The sequence below is a fragment of the Gopherus evgoodei genome, chromosome 3 (genome assembly GCF_007399415.2).
Source record: "Gopherus evgoodei ecotype Sinaloan lineage chromosome 3, rGopEvg1_v1.p, whole genome shotgun sequence".
In the NCBI taxonomy this organism is placed as follows: domain Eukaryota; kingdom Metazoa; phylum Chordata; order Testudines; family Testudinidae; genus Gopherus; species Gopherus evgoodei.
The window spans coordinates 49,824,426-49,847,201 of record NC_044324.1 but is presented as its reverse complement, the minus strand read 5'-3'; the positions used below and the strand labels follow the sequence as shown (position 1 = coordinate 49,847,201).

The 22,776-nt window shown below is 42.3% G+C and overlaps 1 protein-coding gene across 1 annotated transcript in view; it reads right to left on the bottom strand.

Annotated features, from left to right (window-relative positions):
• MYOM2 (myomesin 2) overlaps window positions 1-22,776 on the bottom strand; it is a 133,345-nt gene that overhangs the window by 91,981 nt on the left and 18,588 nt on the right. The window contains exons 6-10 of the mRNA XM_030555564.1: window positions 21,197-21,289; window positions 9,149-9,237; window positions 8,584-8,634; window positions 7,905-8,069; window positions 1,327-1,488 (exon numbers count right to left, since the gene is read on the bottom strand). Coding sequence (XP_030411424.1) covers window positions 1,327-1,488; window positions 7,905-8,069; window positions 8,584-8,634; window positions 9,149-9,237; window positions 21,197-21,289 — 560 coding nt within the window. The remainder of the gene's footprint in view (window positions 1-1,326; window positions 1,489-7,904; window positions 8,070-8,583; window positions 8,635-9,148; window positions 9,238-21,196; window positions 21,290-22,776) is intronic.

The following is a 22,776-nucleotide window of genomic DNA, read 5'->3' as shown; positions in this document are numbered from 1 at the left end:
CAAAGTGTGGATGAAATCTTTTTGAGGAAGACCACACGCACGTGCTGGTACACTTGTAAACAGAATAAGACAGATCCTCAGTGGGAGTATATCAGCATAGCTCCCTTGCCTTTGGTGGATCTGTACCAATTTACAATTGCTGAGGATCAGAATTAAAGAACTGCACAGACAGAAACACACTCATTTTTAAAAACAAAAGAAATGTAGAGCCATGCTCTGCCCACTGATGCCTGTGGGAGCTCAGGCTGAATCAGTGGGAGTTGTGAATGCAAATGTGAGGGCAAACTCTGACCTGTATTCTGTTTTAATGAATTCCTCTCCTTTTCATCTCTGTCTCTTGTGAAAAACACATTTTTTCCCTCTCTTCCCCAAGTGAACAAAGTGCTAGGCTGTGATTGGCTCTGGTACACTGAAGAGAGGGTACACAGAATCTTCCTTCCCCCTCCTCACCACTCTCTGTGCAAGGGTCAGGCATAACCACAGTTCCTGAACTTGAGAATGTAAATGGCCTGCTCCAGCCTAGTGAGCCCAGTAGCAAAAGCCAGCACAAAGAGGAGGGATTGGGTGCAGGCACGTTCAAGGCTATGTGTGACAGAATGTAGGGAGTTAACCAGTGAGCCTACATGCTGATCGTTCTACACCAATTAGTTCCCCCAGAGAAGGCAGACTGATGCAGTTGAAGTTAATTAACTAATCAGGTGTGAGGAGTGGGTGAGCTAAAGAGCCAATTAGCCCATCCTAATAAGAAAGGCACTAGAAGGAAGGAAGGAAGGGAGAGAAAGGAACAGGGCCTAACTGAGGCAGAGACCTCAAAAAGGGAGACCTCTGCTCCTCTGGAATCCTGAAAGTCCCAAAAGCATGGAGGACACTGTAAATAGCACTGCTGCATGGGACTGTAAAGATGTTGTTGGAGGAAATGTAAACAAATGGCCTGGTGTGACGTGTGAGTACACAACCATAGAGTCTGAGCAAGTTCCTATGGTGCTAGGAGGCAGGAGCAGACAGTGCCCTGTTGTGCTGTAGAGCACCAGTCAGAGAAGCTGGCCAGCTGTGAAGAAAAGATTAGGCTGCACCATCATTAAGGATGGGCTCCTTGGGTCTCTAGAAAGGATCATATTTTCAGGAGCACAATCACACCTTGAGCTCCTCCTGGTGCAGTGTGACTATATTGTCCCTGACACAGACCAGTGGATAAATTCCCCATCTATATAATGCCATGCTTCAGATTTCTTTTAGGCTTCCTTTATTATACTATGGTGCTAAATTAAATGACTTTTCCTAATTGGATTTGCTAAGTCTTCTCCCAACAAAGAATGAAAAGCATACCTCTGACAAACATGAATGCACTGTACTCGGTCACCCCGCCTTTTGTGATTATGCGCAGGGTGTATAAGCCTTCATCATCCTTGTTCAGATGTGTGAAAGACAGCGCTGCCTGGCCTTCTCCAAAGGAGATTTTCGTCCACTTAGAGTCTTTTATTAGAACACCTGGAAGAGAATTGTGATCAAGCATCTGTCACTGAATTAGCAATAGCAATCTTCATTCAAGATCACTTCTGTGTTAATCTTCTGTGACTGCCGTTTATGCCAGCTTTACTCAACATGGTAGTGTTTGTATTCTGTGAAAATATATAACTACGAGAACTAAGCTGTGCCCCTGCAAACTCATTTGACCAATGAGTATGGAGAGAGGAGTGTACAATCTAGCTATTCTGTGTTGTACCTGCTACAGCAAAGGGAATGGATTTCCCTTCATCATTTTTAATACACGGACAAGAAAATATTTTAAGCCCCATTTTGAAACAATGCTGAAAATCTAAAATACACAGTAATGACAGCAGTGTGTAATTATGATTTTAAATACACTTTTCTACCTATTCAGGTCAAATGTCAGATTAGTCAAATTTCTTTCTTTAACTTTAAAGACCAGCTTTCAGTTTAATCTGAAGCCTTGCTGTAAAGATACACTGAGAAACCCTCCAGGCATGCCTGCTGAACAGTGAATCCAATTAAATCTGAATTTCTCACAGGTCAGAGGTGGCGCCCCAGGATTAATGTAAATTAGTCTGATTGACTAGTGAGATGGGAGCAATGAAATCAGCAGAATATTTTATGATGGCCAAGCAACTCCCTCAGTCTCCTTTTCTTTTAATCACTGATAGAACTTTTGATTTTTAATCCATTGAGTTCTATTATAATCAATGCAGCAGCATTACATTCAAAGTTCAGCAACAGCGCTATGCTTGATTATTGCCCTGTTGTTCAAATACACTTTGGAGTAGATATTCAAAAGGTTGCAGACAAATTATTTTAGCCAATGAATATATATACTGAACACAGAGCAGCACAGGGGGTGGGAAAATTATGCCACATCTTCAAGTGATAAAGCTGACAGTAAAGGACCGTGTAATGAATATCTGGGCATTTGCTTACATAAATTGAAGCAATACGTTATTACCTAGGCATTTTCTCCAAGTCTGATTCTTAAGTGAATCTTTTAGGATTTGTACAAGGTAATTTCAGTGAGACCTCTTTCGAGTTTTTAATGGGCTCCTTATGTGGCATTCCTACATTTCCCCCTTTCTATTGCATTTTGACCCTACATCTTTATAATTTATTACTTTAGAATATTTTTTTTTTAAATCTGCAACCAGCCAAAATCATATCCAAACTGGATTTAGATGTACAATCTTCAATAATAATTTCAGTACAGGTTCTTTAGCATCTTTAAATGGTTTCAATTAAGGTAGGAATTTTAAACGTACTACTTACAGAGTCAGAGACTTGAAACCATTTCAGAGGATTTGATTCAATAGATTTACATATCTCCTAGAGTTTAGTGACCAACAACGGCTCTGAAATTTATTAATTTTGAATAAACACAACATTCTCTTACGTATAATTAATATAAATAAACCACAGAGAACCATCTAAGGTCTTTAGTTGTCTATCATTTGCATAATAAAATCAGTAAACATTTAAGAAAAATAGAAATTATTTTAATACCAATCCAGAATTAAACATAACTTGTTTGAAATAATAGATGTTAGTCCAAGATTTGAGTTCAAGGCCAGAGTCCCTCTAAAACCAGAGCACTTTAGAAGATAGTCATCATGTTAGTTCCATTATTAACCTTCTTGCCCCCCAAAATTTATGCAGTGGGTCTCTTGGCCTAAAAGTGTCACTGCCACGATTTGAAGCATATAGCAGGTGTTCACTACAATAACATAATCATCACATTATTCCCTGCTGTTCTTGGGGGGAATCTCTGTCACATAAGCCTCCCCATGATGTCAGTGTGATACGCATGTGCACATCGGAGGTCAGTTTTTACCACTAGAGTTCAACAGAACAATACTGTTTTGTTTTTCATTAAATCATTTGGATATTGGACTGAAATCCTAGCCCCATTCAAGTGAATGGCAAGACACCAACTGACTTCAGTGGGGCCAGGATTTCACCCCCAATCTTCACCTCAGTGCTTGAGGAAGTTATACCAACCATACAAATCTTCACATATGTTAATGAGAATATGTTGGTGTCATTAGAGACTAAATCTACAGGCCCAAATCTTGAAGTCCTTTTCCAGTTTTCATAATCCAAGGAAAATTCCCATTGAACTAAAAATTGAGGACAATTGGCCATCTGTTGGATACCTGCAATTCCAATTAGCTTCAGTGGCAATTTCAGGTGCTCAGCACCTTTCTGGATTGGGCCCAGTCAGAGTTTTGCCTCACTAACAACAATGTACAAACTGATGGCTGAAATGAGCTCCCAGTTCTGACAGTAACAAAAAGGCTTTGGTGGGAGCAGGTTCAGCACCCCGAATATAGGCATCAGGGTTTGGCCCACAATGAATAAACTGTAGTTATTGTTTATTATTTGTATTGTGGTAGCACTTAGGAGCTTCAGTCTTGGAACAGGACCCCATGTGCTAAACACTGACAAACCCCCAAAAAAAGGCAGTCCTTGCCCCCAAAGGATCAGGCATCTCCAGCCAAAACCCACTCCTGCTTTATGTAAACAACTAATCTTGTATTTTTCCTATCTAGTTTGCCCCGTTGTTGTTTGTCACTTTCACACATACACTTTGGTGATGGTGAGTATTTCCATCAGACTGGCAGGGGCAGAATTCCAGCAACGGTTGAGTGGGAATCCTTCCTCCAAAATGTGGGCATTTCTGAGAGAGGCTGCCCCAAGTGATCGTGACAACTGATCCATATTCTCACTACATCTCACTAGATCAGGCTATCCTCTTCAGAGTCTTGCCCGAGAATATCTGGGTATGCTGGTGAGAGAAATCTCTAGTGATCTCTCCTAACAGCCAATTAACATATTTGTATTAGTTACTTTTATGTTTTATGAATGATATATTAAAAATAAATATCCTCCCCTTCCTCCTCATCCCAAAAAATCACAAAAATTACACTAATAGGTAAATATTAAAGAGTGTTCGTGCAGGTTTCTAACACACAGCCACCCAAAGAATTTCAGCCTGGACTGCACAATGGGAAGTCTTGGCTACTGAAGTGGCTACAAAACATTTGAATGCCTTTGTGGTTATGTTTCTCTGAGCACATAGGGCTGTTGCTCCACAGATGTCCTTGTCCAATAACCAGGTTTCTTCTATCTATGTACTTACATGACTCCATCACTATAGTATGTGATCACCTCCCAAGTTTTTAAAAATAGAAATAACAACAAAATCATTCTGTGTCTCTTCCTTCCTAGCTTGTAGGAGAAATGGAATTATTATTTCATAAGTAAATATTTTAACATTTGTTTGGATGGATGAGAGGCTGTTTTCTGCGTCCACCTGTGTGTCAAGAGTTTAGCACGAAGGAGTCAAATTAACTATGACAGCCACCCAACAATCATCAAGAAACCAATGATATTCTGGAAGAGGGGGGCTTATTAGGGCCTTGGTAAATCTCCACACTTCTGAAACAATTAACATGATAGATGCCTCTTTCTGTAGGATGATGTGTGGTTGGCACTGCCTACAGGTACAGTAGAACCTCAGTTACGAATACCAGAGTTACAAACTGACTGGTCAACCACACACCTCATTTGGAACCAGAAGTACGCAATCAGGCAGCGGAGACAAAAAGAAAAAAGCAAATACTGTACAGTACACTAATGTACTAAATACAAACTACTAAAAAAATAAAGGGAAAGTTTAAAAAAGATTTGACAAGGTAAGGAAACTGTTTTGTGCTTGTTTCATTTAAATTAAGATGGTAAAAAGCAGCATTCTTCTTCTGCATAGTAAAGTTTGAAAGCTAAAGTCAATGTTTAGTGGTAAACTTTTGAAAGAACAACCATAACATTTTCTTCAGTGTTATGAAGAACCTCCATTCCCGAGGTGTTTCTGATTCTGAGGTTCTACTGTACCTATGCAAATCCTCAGCAGTTGAATCTGTCTCTCAACAATTGACACTAAGGCCTGGTCTACACTACGCATTTATACCAATTTTAGCAGCATTAAACCGATTTAACACTGCACCCATCCACACAACGAGGCCCTTTATAGCGATATAAAGGGCTCTTTAAACCGGTTTCTGTACTCCTCCCCAACGAGAGGAGTAGCGCTGAAATCAGTATTACCATATCGGATTAGGATTAGTGTGGCCGCAAATCGACGGTATTGGCCTCTGGGCGGTACCCCACAGTGCACCACTGTGACCGCTGTGGAAAGCGATCTGAACTTGGATGCACTGGCCAGGTAGACAGGAAAAGCCCTGCGAACTTTTGAATTGCATTTCCTGTTTGCCCAGCGTGGAGCTCTGATCAGCACGGGTGGCCATGCAGTCCCAAATCCAAAATGAGCTCCAGCATGGACTGTACGGGAGATACTGGATCTGATCGCTGTATGGGGAGACAAATCTGTTCTATCAGAGCTCCGTTCCAGAAGATGAAATACCAAAGCATTTGAAAAAAATCTCCAGGCTATGATACACAGTCCACAGCACAGTGCTGTGTGACAAGCATAACAGAAAGCCAAAGAATCAAATGGACACTCATGGAGGAAGGGAGGGGGACTGAGGACTCCAGCTATCCCACAGTCCCCGTAGTCTCTGAAAAGCATTTGCATTCTTGGCTGAGCTCCCAATGCCTGTAGGGTCAAACATATTGTCCGGAGTGGTTCAGGGTATATCTCTTCAATTTAATCCCCCTCCCCCACCGTGAAAGAAAAGGGAAAAATCGTTTCTTGACTTTTTTCAATGTCACCGTATGTCTACTGCATGCTGCTAGTAGACGCGGTGCTGTGGCACTGAACAACAGCATCCTCTCCCCTCCCTCCCTTCCCCGGTGGCAGACAGTACAGTGCAGTAGGACTGGTAGCCGTCCTTGTCATCATCCCGTGAGTGCTCCTGGCTGGCCTCAGGTGAGGTCAGCTGGGGGCACCTGGGTAAAAATAGGAATGACTCCCGGTTATTCCCGGCAGATGGTACAGAACGGCTGGTAACCGTCCTCATCATAGCAACTGGGGGTTGAACTCCATCAGCCCCCCCAACTTTCATGTTTAAAGAAAAGATTCTGTACTGCTGGGACTATCATAGCAGCGGGATGCTGGGCTCCTCTCCCCCCCACCGTTTAATGTCCTGCTTGGACTATCATAGCAGCTGGAGGCTGCCTCCCCTTCATTTTATCTCACTAAAAAGTCAGTGTTTCTTATTCCTGCATTCTTTATTACTTCATCACACAAATGAGGGGACCCTGCAACGGTAGCCCAGAAGGGTTGGGGGAGGAGGGAAGCAACGGGTGGGGTTGTTGCAGGGGCACCCCCTAGAATGGCATGCAGCTCATCATTTCTGTGGGAACTAACACGGAGCAGCTGTGCTTTCTGGTTCTCTGGTACACTGGTTCTCTAGTACACTTGCCTCATATTCTAGACAGGACTGACTCTATTTTTAGATACAACATTTTTGTCTTTGCACCCCCAGCTGACCTCAGCGAAGGTCAGCCAGGAGCACCCATGACAGCAGCAGATGGTACAGAACAACTAATAACTGTCATCTCATTGCCAATTTACAATGGCACAGCAGAAGGTACAGAACGACTGGTAACCATCTCTGCCACCTTGCAAAGGCCAAATGAATGCTGCTGTGTAGCGCTGCAGTACCGCCTCTGTCAGCGGCATCCAGTACACATATGGTGACACTGACAAAAGGCAAAATGGGCTCCATGGTTGCCATGCTATGGCATCTTACAGGGCAATCCAGGGGAAAAGGGCATGAAATGATTGTTTGCCGCTGCTTTCACGGAGGAAGGAATGAGTGATGACATTTACCCAGAATCACCCGCGACACTGTTTTTGCACCATCATGCATTGGGATCTCAACCAAGAATTCGAATGGGTGGGGAAGACTGCGGGAACTATGGGATAGCTACAGGATAGCTACCCACAGTGCAACGCTCCAGAAATCGACACTAGCCTCGGTACATGGACGCACACCACCAAATTATTGTGCTTTGTGTGGCCACGTGCACTCAACTTCATACAATCTGTTTTACAAAACCGGTTTATGTAAAATCGGAATAATCCTGGAGTGTAGTCATACCCCAAGTTCAGGCTTCTTCAAATTGCCTGGTTAGCATCTCCATAACTCTCTGTGTCCCTTACCTAGTTATTTTGGCACCTACTGCTTCTTACTCTTCAAACAGGGTCATTTTGGACAACACTCCAGCAGAGTTAGACTCTGAAGGAAAATATCTCTCATCTGAGACAGTTACAGCAGGTAAAAAAGATGTATTGGGAACTGTGTTACAATCAAGCTTTTTTCTCTTAGGAAGGTGAATTCTAAGCCTGCACACAGACTTGAGGGAAGGAATCTGCACCTGAACAATTAAAACTCAGTTACATGGAGGCATGTACATTATCTCAGTGCAAATCTACTTACCATCTCTGTACCATTCAGCACGAGGTCGAAGCCTAGTCAGATCTGGAGTGATCAGCAGAGCACATTTGAGGGTAACTGTTTCGCCTTCCATCCCAAAGGTGACACCAAACTTCTCCAAAAACTGAACATCAATATGGGTGAAGCAAACTTCTGATGGCAGGGGCACTGCACACAGAGAAATCAGGAGAGTATTGAGCACTAAAAGCAGCAAAGAATCCTGTGGCACCTTATAGACTAACAGACGTTTTGGAGCATGAGCTTTCGTGGGTGAATACCCACTTCTTCAGATGCATGCATCTGAAGAAGCGAGTATTCACCCACGAAAGCTCATGCTCCAAAACGTCTGTTAGTCTATAAAGTGCCACAGGATTCTTTGCTGCTTTTACAGATCCAGACTAACACGGCTACCCCTCTGATATTGAGCACTAGGTACTTGAGGATTATTGTCCAGAAAAGAACAGTAGATGGAATCCAGAGCTGATACATACTGCTGGTCAATACTCGTAGCTGGGAAGTTAAAAGCATATGGACATCTTCCATTGTGACATCTTAACATTTAGAAAGCAAAGCCAGGGAAATATTTATTATTTTGAGCTGAAAAAATATTCCTCAAGCTCCTGACAATGATAAGATGGAATAATGTGTCTACATTTTCTCACAAATAGGAAAGCATACTTACAATTGATGGGTAATATCCCACTAGGGTATGGCTCATCATCCCCTCTGAACCCTGTAAAACAAGGACAGTTAAGATCCAACCCAAGCGAGTGTGATATTTATTTCTTATTTGTAGCAGTGTTGTAGCCATGTTGGTACCAGGATATGAGAGAGACAAGGTAGGTTAGGTATTATCTTTTATTGGACCAACTTCTGTTGGTGGAAGGCTCAAGCTTTCAAGATTCAGACAGCACTTTTCTTCAGTTCTGGAGAAAATAACCAGAATGTCTGAACTCAATACAAGGTGGAACAGATTATTGGTCATAAGGGTTCACACATACTGTAGGAGGCCACTTAAAATGATGTGGACGGTCAAGGGTTGGCAGACAGTAGTGTGTGTTACAAACTGTTGTGGCAAGCCATATAACCAGTGTCTCTATTAAGTCCATGAGTTTTAGTTTCTAGCAGAGTTAAGAATGTTTGTCACCAGGCTCATCTTTTGAGGGTGCTATGCAGGTTTCCTTTGAGGATGAGGACTGCTTTTTTTATTATATTTATTCCAGGTTTAATTACTATATAGGACTTACTCCTCACAACCACAGCAGCATTGGTTGACACCTGCCCATGGACATTTGTTGCAACTGCTGAATAGGTAGCAGTATCATCAAAATTAGCTCTGTGGGGGAAAGAGGAAAATAAAGTACTGTTAATATAAACAACATTCATAAGTAAAGATCATAATTGTTTACACTACAAATCAAAAGGTTCCACTCAAAAACAGAGGACCAGATTATTTTCTAAACTCACTTGGGGCGGGAGGGCAACCAGGTGGTAATGACTCCCTAATTGTCTGCCTCAGTCCCAGCCCTGTCACAGCTGTAGAATCATAAGCAAGCTAGCAATGTTCTCCAGATAGCTAGAGTACATCACACTCTTCACTGACCATTCTTTCTCCCCACTTCTCTCACACATATCCTTCACATCCTCCCCCACTGCCCCCCCATCCTCCAAGCCTCCTGTGCCATGTATTGAGGGAAGAGAAGCGTAGCAAACAATTACATCAACACTATCCCTGCTGGGATTCCCCTTCTACAGAGGGCTGGTCCACACTACGGGGGGAAATCGATCTTAGATACGCAACTTCAGCTACGTGAATAACATAGCTGAAGTCGAATATCTAAGATCGGATTACTCACCCATCCTCACCGTGCGGGATCGATGTTCGCGGCTCTCCCTGTCGATTCCGCAACGCTATTGGGGTTGATGGAGTTCCGGAATCGATATAAGTGCGCTCGGGGATCAATATATCGCATCTAGATGAGACGCGATATATCGATCCCCGAGCAATCGATTTTAACCCACCGATACAGCGGGTAGTCTGGACGTAGCCAGAGTTATCCCTAGCAGGGAATTGCAAGCAGTTTCTTTTCCCTTTCCACCACTCAGGCAGCACACAGGTAACAGAGCTGTCTAGGGAATCTGGCCTAATATTGCTGTAGACAAATGGGTTTGACCTGATATTTTTGTATTTAAGAAAAGAAGTTGATTAAGTAACAACCAACTTTTTATGTTTTTAAAGGATTATTAGTGCAGCAGCACAGGGTTTAATGGTGGAATAACTCACTCTCCGCAGCCTTCTTTGATGTGGAACTGGCAACATATGTTTTCATATCTGTTCTTGTTAAGATTCCAGTACAAACTTCCACATCCAAGGACAATAGGCCTGATTCTTTTTACACCAAGGTCAAACAGATATAACTCCACTGGAGTTACACTGATGTAAAGTACAGGAAAAGAGAATAGTTCTTTGTATTTTGGTTGTGTAAAAATAAATGTTATGTAAACATACATGGCACATGTATATGTTCATGATCTGAGGACTTCATGCAATTTAAGGCAAGTTCTATCCATTTATTAGAGACCATGACTTTTAAGAAGCAACACTGCACATGCCTGCATTCACTTTCATCTCAGAAGAATAATTTGGTATCATTCTGGAAACTCTCAAATGAAATGGATAAAAATATGTCCACAAGATTATGGACACCAAGCATGAAAGAACAGATAAAACTGGAAAAAGTTTGATGCAAAATTCCCAGGAGGATTGCAGACTTTGTGGCATACAGCATGGGTGTTGCTAAAGTGGGAGGCATATCGCACACTTACTTTTGAGCCTTGTCATATACTTTGGACTGTGACATGCCACAAAGTGGAACCCATCCTGCTTACTTTCAGAAATTTAGCTTTTGGTGAGAGTAAACAAGACCAGATAGATGATGGGGTCGAGCAATGGAATTACATCAATACAAATGTACAGGGCTCATAGCTCCCCCTAAAGACAGATCTCCAGCCATGCATTTTACAAAACAAAGTGGCAAAATACAGGAGTATATTTCACAATTAATTATCAAAGACACAATAACAAACCCTGAGACTGGCTTGTGTTACCACAAAAGCCCAGGATAGTGCCCAAAATATGACAGCACTGTAGGGTTATTATGAAATATTGTATGCTGGGAAAACAAATTAAGAAATTTTAACTAACAATAGATGTTTTTTTAATACACGCTCAAAGAATAAACCAATAATTGTTCACAAATCTATCTAAAGTTTAACTGATCCTTTGCTATGGTAGCTAATCTCATGAGACTTTGGATATGAATTCTGAGCTTGTTAATATGATATTTCTGTACTTAGGCTTTATAAAACAAACAGAAGGAAAATATAAAATTATCAGTGTAAAATAACATTAATAGTGTAATGCAAAATGTCAAATGCAAGGAAAACATGCAGTAAGTTTTCCACTCTTCTTAGCCCACTCAATAATGCCTACGTATTGAAACATACATGGGATATAGGATTCATACTCTTTTCACAACCCACCGCCACAATGCCTTGGTACAATGAAGAAAGCAAAGAATGAACTGAGAGCTTTAATCTTAGATTTCTTTGCTTTCATTATTAACTGATGAATCAAATGATAATATATCAAAAGGATAGCTTTTAACTGAATACCGCTTTAAAAATAGTGGACAGGTCATCTTTACTCAGCATTTGCTTTCGTACCCATTAGCGCAGAGGTTCTCAAACTTAATTGCACCGTGATCCCCTTCTGACAACAAAAATTACTACACAACCCCAGGAGGGGGGGGACTGAAGCCTGAACCCACCAAGTCCCGCTGCCCCTGGTGGAGGGGGGCAAAACCCAAGATCCACTGCTCTGAGTGGGGTGGGGGCAAATTTGAAGCCTGTAACCTGAGCCCCACCACCAAGGGCTGAAGCCCTCAAGCTTCAGCCCTAGGCAGTAGGGCTTGGGCTTTGACCTCAGGCTCCAGCAAGTCTAAATCAGCCCTGGGGTCCCAACCCACTTTGGGGTCCCAACCCACAGTTTGAGAACTGCTGCATTAGCGTGATGTATTTGATTACTGGTAACCAGTAAACAAACATTGCTAGTTATCAAAATTACACAGAATTCAGAACCATGATTTATTTAGTTACCACTAGATGGCATGCAAGTAGTCAGGAAACTGTAGAAATGTCTTGTTTAAACTGACATAAGGCCCCATCCTGCCTTCTTTTTCCACTCAAATCTTTGTTTGACTCAGATCAGAATGCAAGAAATGCAGGATTGTTTCCATGAAATAAGAAAGCACAGTGAGATGTTTGATTATTTTTTCAAACAAATATATAAACATGCTGTCTCAAATTCTGCGATCAGTTACACATGTGAAACCCCATTGAAGTCAATAGGCTTATCCTGGCATAAGTGATAAGAATTTGGCCCATAGTCAGTTTCTCCTGTTTGTGAAAGTCTTTCACACAACATAAGGACAGAAAAAAACATTTTTAAAAGTAGCATAATGTGATTTAAAATCAGTAGTATTGGTAGGGGATTTAGGTGGGTGAAGTATTTTTACTACTAATAATTAGAGCTGGGCAAAAAAAAATGTGCAAATCATTTTTTCCATCGGTTCTACCAAAACAACTCACAAATTCAAGTCAATTTTGGCAAATTGCATCAGTCAAACACAAAAAAATTAAGAAACGTCAAAATGGTTCATTTAGGATTTCTGACACAAATCACTTCAACTTTTTGTTTTTTTAAAAGATGATTTATTTTGGAATTTCACTTAATTTTATTTTAAAATACACTTTATAAAGGTAAACAACCTTGAAAAATAAACATTTAGGGTCAAAGAAAATGTTTTGCTTGACCCCAACAAAAATTTTCAACTTTTTCATTATGCCTGAAAAGTTGGACAGGGCTTATTGTAGATAGATCTAAACTGTTCTTTGTTTTGTTTTTTCCTTTTCAGCAGTTCAGCCACTAATCCAAAAAACTGGCTATTCACATAGCTCTACTAATCATTCTATTTTTGAAACTGACTAGATTTCAAGCTGACAAATTTCCATTAGCATCCGATGAAGTGGGCTGTAGCCCACAAAAGCTTATGCCCAAATAAATTTGTTAGTCTCTAATGTGTCACAAAGACTCCTCGTTGTTTTTGTGGATACAGACTAACACTGCTACCACTCTGAAACCCATTCGATTAGAGTAAATCTATACTTTGAGTTGGGGGTGCAACTCCCAGCTCAAGGAAACATACCCGTGCGAGCTGTGATTGAGCTAGAACACAATTACAGTGTAGCCATAGATGCACAAGCCGTGGAAGGTGCTAGCCTCCCTGAGTACGATCCTGTTCAAGACAGTAGGGATATACCTCAGGCGACTAGCCCCACCTACTGCTCACCCTGCCACAGCTACACTCTATTTTTAGCATAATCGCTCAGTCAGAGCTACAGTGGGTAAGTCTCCTCGAGCCAGAATTTACACCTCCAGTTCAAAGTGTAGACATATCCTCCCTGGAGGGAAGGTATTTGATCTTCTATGTACATACAGGTTTCTTCAGTTTTATGTAAACATGTAAAAGACATTTATATTAATATAAATACGAGTAGTTTGTGACACAATCTGGCTTTTGTGCAATTTGTAACTTGAAGATACACATTTGCTAGAGACTACTACTTTGAAATTTGACAATTGACCATTTCCTGCTATGTCTCTCTAATCTAGCTCTGCCTTATATGAGTTACACCAGTTTAGGATACGTCTATATTGCAAGTGAAGGTGCGATTGCAACTCAGGTAGGCATAACCGTGCTACCTTTAATCTAGCTAGCATGGCTAAAACTTTAGCAGTGAAGACACAGTGGCATGGACTTCAGCATGGACTGTACATGCCTGCCCATGATATTGAATGTCAATACATACACGCATTCCTGAGCCTACGCCGCATCTTCACTGCTATTTTCAGCCGAGCTAGCTAGATTAAAGCTAATGCAGGTATGCTTATTCAAGCTGTAATCACACAGCCGAATGCAGTGCAAATAGACCTTCAGATGTCTTTAGATTCAGGATCACAATCAAGGTGATGTGTAAGATGGTCAGGGGGTGTAAGTTACACATCATGTTGGTTTAAATTGTACTTTGAGGGAGGCTAGAAAAAAGTGCAAGTTACATCAGCTCCTGATGATTCACCTTTGAATATGGCCCTAAGATTTAATATCAGTGAGCAAACTATCAGCTTTATTGAATGCATCTATTCTGGTTGGACATCTGAACAAAACTAAATTTCCTAAGTGATAGTCCAAGGTATATGGGATCTTGTGTAAAAATTAAGGTGGATTCTTGGTGTCTACAGAGGCTGGGAAATGGTTTTTTCATGGGTTATCCTAATATTCTGGTCAAGAATGTGTTTCCTAGACTATGCAAAGGTCAGATGAAATGGGTACAATTTACCTTTAATAGCATGAGATGGGAGTGCAGAATTAGGTCTGGCCCAAGATAATGATAGTTTGTGTGAAAGTAAAACTGCTCTGAATCTTTATCATGTTCTTCAGTGTTACTATTTGCACTGGGACCTTTACACTGGCATTTAAAATGTACATTTAAAATGCAATCCGTCTGGCTATCATAGATTGCACCGCAGGAGTGAAGAGTGAAATAACATTTTTGCCTCAATTGGCATTCATTTCAACCCATGTCAAAAACAGAATGGAGACTGTAGTAACCATGCATTTGGCTAAAGACACTCACTTTCAGTATGAATTCAGTAGTCCTGAGTCTCTCCTATGCTGAGGCTCTTTTCCATTGCCCTGGCATAAAAGGCTGTAGATGGTCCCCAGAGGATACCCTCTGGTAGAGATGGTCAAAGTTTTGCTAACTTTCAAAATGTGGACAATGGGAATGGGAGGGCCCACAAAAATTTTCCAACTCTAGCCCCTGTCCTCCCCCCACACACACACACACACGCATACGCTTTATTTTAATCAGGTCTTTCTCTAGTATGGAGCTGGGGAAACAGATGATCCTCCAGTCAGCACAGACCCAGCGTAAGATTTTGACACCTGCTTCCCAGGATACGTGGCATAGCAGGGGCGGCTGAGGGTTGGAGGGGCCATAGCTGGAGTGCACTGTGTTTCAGTTTTGCTGTGCTGCTAGTACAACAGCTTTATCCATGCTCCCAGTTTAGGAGGCATGTCCATGCTCTGCTGGGGGAGGGTGCGAGAAGGGGTGTGGCTGGAGTGCATAACAGCCCCTATGGTGTTTGCAGGTCATAGCCGCAGTCCCCTCTATAGCCTCCTCCACTAACGGTCTCCCTCATGAAGGAAGATTTTTGTCAGAAACTCTACCAAATTGAACTCATGAAGTTTCATGGTTCTTCTTCCACTGCAGGAGTAGCCACAACATGGTCCTCGGTTAGTCACTTTGTCTTTTAGCTCACTCCATAGTTCTTAGCTTATATGTGCTAGGATGGGAACTTACCTGTAGTTCTGTGCCTGTGCCATTCTAGTATTCAAGCAGTGGGATATTTAACAGTTAGACATTATTATTATTCAAGCATTCTGTCCCATAAAAGTTAGAGCCTTCTCTGAGCAACAGCCTGGCACCTGCTGCTCTGCAGTTCAGAACCTGCCTTTCAACATGAACTTTTGGCCCTGCAGTCACATCCCATATCCTTACACATGGATTGTTCTTCTCATAGTACCTGGCTACAGCACAAGGGATGGCATTCCTCCATCTCAGTATCAAATTTGGAAGAGCATAAAGCACTTAGTCCGTTGTACCAAAATGTATCTGTACTAGTACCTCACCTGCTGTGCAGTGACATTTGTACAGGTAAGACACTTACATAATTTTGGGGGGTTCTGTTTTATTTTTTAAAAGCAATGCTTGTAGAAGCTGGAAACTGAGAGCTCTGGTTAGAGTAGGCCTTACACAGCCATATGCAGTCTTCCTCACATCACCACACAAATCTGCTGATGCTCTCTCAAGCGCTCTGCTATTGCAGTTCTAGACCTTCCTTAAACAAGGACTGTAGCGAGTCATGAAGGAACAAGGGACCTAACAAAAAGCTAGATAAAGCCTGACTTCTACACCATGCGTATGAGGCAGTGTCTAGCTACACCACCCCACAAGGAGCCTGGGAAATCTGAAGCCTAGTCTACAGCGAAAAGCTATGTAGTGCAATAGCTGCATCAGCCAGGGGTATGAAAAAGCCACACACCTGCCCAACATAGTTATGCCAACAAGATGCCCACTCAGCTAAGGTGATGGCCCAGGGTTTCATCAATGTAGCTAACTTCATTCGGGGAGGTAGTGTTCCTACAGCGACAGCAGAACCCCTTCTATCAGCATAGGCTGCATCTACACTATGGGGCCATGCCAACATAGCTATGCCAGTATAGTCTCCAGAGTGTTGACATATCCACACTTCCTTCCTTGCTCCCTGTTTCTCCTAAGGAGGTAATGTACTGCAGTTCATGCTCCAACCACTCCCCTGATGAGGTGCGGGATTACAGGGTACAGAGACACTGCTCTCACCTGCACCAAAGCCACAACCTCAGGCGCTCCAATTCAGTCATACAGTCTTGACAAAAGCAAGGTGATCCATGCTGGAAGAAATCTTTTGTCCTAGTCACAAACATTGCTGTGTCTAAATTAACTGTAAACAGTGAGAGGAGAGATCTAAATGTTATTGTAGACAACAACAAAAACCACAGATCAATAAAAGTAAAGGTGCAACAGCAGTAAAAAAGAATGTATAAGCAATGGGATAGAAATAATACAGAAAATATATTCTGCCATTATATAAATCAGTGGTACATCTGCAGCTGGAATACTGCGTTCATCCTAGCTCAAATGAATAGAGCAGAAACAGAGCCTGTTCAGAGCCAGGAAAAAAAAAGAATCAGAGGCCAGGAAAGGCTCCCATATGAAGAAATATTGAAAAGACTGGCCTTCTGTCTTAACCATGGAGCTCCATCTAGGGGGCATAATAAAGACAAAAATAATGACTAGTATAGGGAAATGATCCTATTTCTCCTATTGCAAGAACAAGGGGACATTCAATGAAATCAAAAAGAAGTTTTAAAGAGTGAAATGAAAATACTTCATAAAGACCATGGGAACACATAGCTATGTGATATCACTGAAGCTAAATCTGATTAACACAAGAATAGAACATTTGTACTGATAGTGAGAACATTCACACTTACAGAAATAGAAGGGATATAAACCTGTATGCTCCAAGGCATACTCCAGTTGCTAATTGGTTGGGGTTAAGACGAAATTTCCCCTATGGGCAGGGCTGGCTCCAGGCACCAGCATTCCAAGCTGGTGCTTGGGGCGGCAATTTGTCCGCGGCGGCTTCAGCTAAACATAGAAGCTGCCACGGAATTGCCGTCGCCATGGAAATGCGCCTGCCACCCTAAGGGCACACGGACTTCTCCCGCTGTCCGCGGCTGCAATTCGGTGCGCTGCTTGGGATGGCGAAAACTGTAGACCTGGCCCTGCCTATGGGTAGGCTATTCCATAGCTGTCCCCTAAATGGTTTATTGCACCTTCTTCTGAAACATCTGATATTGGCCACTGTTAGAGACAGAATACTGGACTAGAGGGACCAGTGGCCTGATGCAGTATGGCAATGACTATGTTTCTGAGACTTGTGAAATGGGATTTGGGGAAGTGCACAAGTTAGAATTACAATGCCACCATCAATACCATTTGTCTTTACTACTCAAGACAGAACTTGAACTCAGGTCCCATAGCATAAGACTCCTCCAAACAGCCAGAAATCAATAGTATATGAAAAGGGTTGTGTCATGAGAATCCAGAAGACATGGTAAATTGACCAAAGCATGTCTTAAAAATCTGAGACAGACCTATGAAGGTGATCTGGGTTACTGTACAGGTTGAGAGTCCTCTGAGATAAATGGGCAGATGAAAGTTTCCAGTTACAATTTTAAAATTAGGTGATGCTCTGTTTTTGGCATCTCAAGAATTTTTCCATCTGGGGACAAGAAACATCCAGTATATTCATAGGAATAAATGTCACACTTGCATCATAAGTAAAAGTTCACTACATAAGCCTCGGAGAAGTGCTAAGAAGACAGCCAAGAAATTCCAAAGCCATTTTAAGTGACCACAGTTCAGATGACATGTAGCTCAGCACTTTGATATGGACAGCTGAGAAGAGTACAGAAGTGGCTAGGTAAATAATCTTAGCTGTTCTATATCCAAAAACAAATTTATGCACATTTCAGATAGTTGGATCTTCCATTTTAAGGACTATACTGCATCTTCTCTCCTTCCAAATACAAGAAATAGGCAGGATTTTTTTTGTATTAAAAAAGTATAGCTAGTAATATCAAAGTGAGCTTTTATTTCTTGCATGTATAAGGCCCTACTTAACTTGCGATATTGCAGAAATTGCGTATTCTGCAATATTAAGCTTACACTGAATTTTGACAACAGGAGCTATGGGAGTCGTGTGGGGCTGACATCAGCAGCCCTAAGCAGCCAACAGCAGGAGCCTCCACTCTTAGCCTCGGGTGGCCAACAGCAGAAAAGGAGCAAAAAAGTAATAATGGGCTTTATTACTGAAAACAACAAGGTCCATTATTACTTTTCCACAATTTTCCATGGCTTGTCTGTAACTCAGCTGCAATTTTTGACAGTCTCACAATTCAAAAAGAGCCTTGTGCATGTCATATTTCTATCATTTTCACACAGTCCACAAACCAGTTTCACATCAAAGAAAGTGGTAATAAAGTAGCTTAGTAGAGTTTAGAAATGTTAGTTTAAGAAAGTGCATGCCTCAGAGTTAGAATCAGTCATGAAGCTGCCCCAGTTAGACGGGATCTTTTTGGCAAACAACTGTTAAACAAGGAAAAGGTGAATGATTCAGGGAGCAGTTGGGAAGCTTCACTTGGAAAAGAATGTATTGGCAGAGAATAGGAAAGATGAAGTGAGTGTATGGGTGCCAGGGGTTAGCTGTTTGGATAAGCGTGGATGTGTCTGGGTGAGTATGTATGGGCGTAGGTTCCAATGGGTGGTGTCTAGGAAAGGGGGAATGCCAGAGGGTGAGTATGAGTGCATGTGGGAGCCTTTGAGGGTGCCTATGGATGACTCTATTGGTGTGTCTGGGTGAGTGTGAGTAGGCATGGATGCCTATGGGGGAGTGGGTGGCTGTCTAGGTGAGTGCAGGTACCTGGTAGGGAGGAGAGGGGGAAAATATTTGGGGAGGGGAACAAGTACCATCCTGGCCAGGCACCAACACAGCAGGAATGCGGGTATTTTTGCTTGTGAGTAGCATGGGGGTGAGTGGAGTAGTTTTTTGAGTGCCTTTTGTTATGCTTGTGGGTGGATGTCTAGGGCAGGGATCGGCAACCTTTGGCATGCGGCCCACCAGGGTGAGCACCTTGGCAGGCCGGACTGGTTTACGTGCTGTGTCTGCAGATCTGGCCAACTGCAGCTCCCACTGGCCATGGTTTGCCATTCTAGGCCAGTGGGGCTGCAGGAAGCGGCAGTCAGCACAACCCTCGGCCCGCGCTGCTTCCCGCAGTCCCTATTGGCCTGGGACCGCGAACGGCGGCCAGTGGAAGCAGCAATCAGCCAAATCTGCAGATGCAGCAGGTAAACAAACTGGCCTGGCCCACCAGGGTGCTTACTCTGGCAGGCCGTGAGCCATAGGTTGCCGATCCCTGCCCTAGACATCCATCCACTGGCACAACAAAAGGCACTCAAAAAATTACTCCACTCACCCCCATGCTACTCACAAGCAACCATACCCACATTCCTGCACACAGCCACCTGATGGCACCAACAAAGGCACCCAGGTACAATCACACTCACCCTAGGTGCCACCCACTGGCACTCAGTCACCCAAACATCACCCACTAGCAACCACTCTCACTCTCCCAAATAGCAATAGAAGAGTTTTTCCATTCTCACTGCTGGACAGGCTGCCTGCGTCTCTCACCAGCCCTCCCTAGCACCCAAAGGGCCAGGACAGATAGTATGGGTCAGCCACTATCTGGGCCCTTAAAGGGTGTGGGAAATGGCCAGCAAACTGAATTCTGAAGATGGAGGAGGCGGCTAATAGTCTCCTCCCTCATCCAAGAAGGTGAGTAAAGAATAAAGATAACTGGGGCAGAGCCCGGTGGCTATTGCAGAAGTCTCCTAGACAGGAATAAATTTCTTCATTACCCACTGGAGCAAAAGGAAGGAGGTTAGGGATTAGCTATTCCTTTCTACAGAAGCCAAAGGTTTGGGGACAGGGCTTCCTGCTTCAAGCAGAAGGAATGGTGCACTACTGTTCTCTACTTCTGCCTGGGCTAGCTCAGGGCAATGGCTGGAGACAGGATGGGTGAGTGAATATTTGGCCAGCCAAATATCAAACACAAAAGTTCAAACTGTTTGAATGTAGCTTGAAGTCATATTTTTGGTAAATTAGTAAGGACAGATGCAAACATTTAGACACTTATTTTTCTGTCTTGACACCATTGTTCAGTCCACACTGTGGTTGCTTTTGGTTTTTTTAAACTTGTACCAAGTCATATATTACCTGTGAAAGACAGTACTGCAACGCTGTCCCAGCTGAGGTTTAGCGAGGTCTGATTGGGAGTGCTGACACTTATTATGACATTTGTTTTTCTTTCATGCCATGACTTTTAAATTGTCTTCAAGACATAATGGTTTAAATTAGATAAAAAATATATTTTTCAGAACTTAAAACCTTTTAAAGAAACCACTGGACTCTCCCATCCCCAACAGGAAAACAAATACAATGAAGAGTTACGGTAAGCAAAACATCACAACCTGCTAACAGAGCCAAATACCAGCTGTTGAATTTTCTAGCCACAACTAGCTCAACTTTTCTAAGCTTCAGGCTCTGAACAAAGAGTTGCTGCCATGATGGAATAGACTATTAAAGGAGAACAAACTGTTCCACTCTAGCTGCCAGAATGATGAGATTAAAATATTATTATGAGGGTTTTTTTAAATTGACACTTTATTTTCTGCTCACTTACCTCTAGATGTGTTTTTTTCTTGCTGACAGTTTGGGTGCTATGATAGAAACCCCTAGCTTTTTATTACACTGACCCCATACCGAGACTACTTAAGAGGTATCTTGTCACCTAAACCAAAGTAACAGCTAAGCAGAAGTTAAATGTGCTGTATTTTGTGACTCTTTTGTAATACATTATAGAAATTTTCAGACGTATTTGCATGAAATTTCAGTTAAAAGTCATAATTTGAACAACATTCTGTTATTCATAAGAATAAGCTACCTGTGTATCTCCAGCATATGCACTCCATATTTGCTTTCAATGCTGTACTTTCCTGGTTCACTTGCAGGTGAAATCAATTCCTCGTTTTTATACCTAACAATCAAGAAAAAAATAAATAAACCACAGTAAAAGTTAGAGATATTCCATCAGGATGTCATGTATTAATAACTGAGCTCTCTCTATATACATAAATAGATACAGAGAGCCTGACCATGACCTGCCCATACATGGTCATGCAATGGAATGAAAGGAAGTAGTTGTAGTTTGGGCGTGGGTGTGCATGTGAAGCTACACACCCACAGTGTGTTGAACTCCCCAGCACACCCCAGCCATCAGAGCTAACTGGCATAAACAGAAGTAGAGCTAATGAGGATGCAACTTACAAGTCACTTCAGGTAAAAAAGGGGAGCAGCAGGGACAGAACTGTGACTGAGACAATTCTCTCCCTGGGCTTCCCCTAGGACAGAATTTGCCACTCCCATCTCAGGACTGAACCTTATAGTTCAGTCTAGCCCACAGAAATCTTACAGCTCTCTCTGCATATGCTGTACACATAGATAATATATGAGGTTAGGTACCATAATGTTACTTTTTATTCACATGAGCTAAAGTTGACCACATAACTCAAAAGCTGTGAAAGCCCCAAACAGGGTGTGTATGGTCATTACTGCCACATGCAAATAAAAAAAAATACCTTCCACAGTAGGGAAGGGAGGTGATGGGGCAGGCAAGGGTTAGAGGGTGGGCTGAGTGCAGAGAAACTATGCTCCTAATTTGGTTCTCACAACAGTCTGATATCTTCAGAGTGACTTCTGATTTACATGGCTGTAAATGAGGTCAGAATTGGGCCCGATTAGTACACTGAAGGCAAAATTCTGCTCTCAGATCCACAGAGCAGCAATTTTGGGAACCTAGTGAAGAGGAGACAGCTGGTTTCATGCAACTTATATGCCCCTCCTCAGTCCTGAGGGCCAAACTGATCCCTTGCATGAGTTAGAACAACTTGCACTGCTAGATAATGGTCCTCTAAGGGATGCTATACTGGCCATGATCACCTGAGAGCATGATGCTCTAATTTCATTCTTCCCACTCTGGCATGCCTCCAGTCCACCATGGCATGCACACACACACAATGCTGAGGAAGGAGTGCCAGGAGGAGTTGGCATATGTCAGGCTATTCTCAACCTAAACCTGCTCATGATTCATCTGTTCTAGGGGAATCCTCAGCTGCTGGCTGAAATCACTGAGTATCCTTTGCACTGTTGGAGTGGTGCAAAAGAAACTTTTGGGGAGCTGAGAATCAGACCCCATATTTCTAGCTCAGTCAGTGTTATTTAGAAGTAGGGAATAGATATTTTATCAGCTACATTTCCAATTTTTAATATATGTGCCTGAGTTTCTTTCAAGTGCTGAAAATGGCTGTGTCATCCAGGATATCGTCTTTACCATTTTAAATCCACCAGTTAACCTGACTCTTCCTTTCAATTAGGATTTCTAGAGACAAAGAGATCCCAACTTCTTTCTGTTGACTAAAAGGTCCAAAAAAACTATTTTGAATTGTAGCCTAAGAATAACATGAT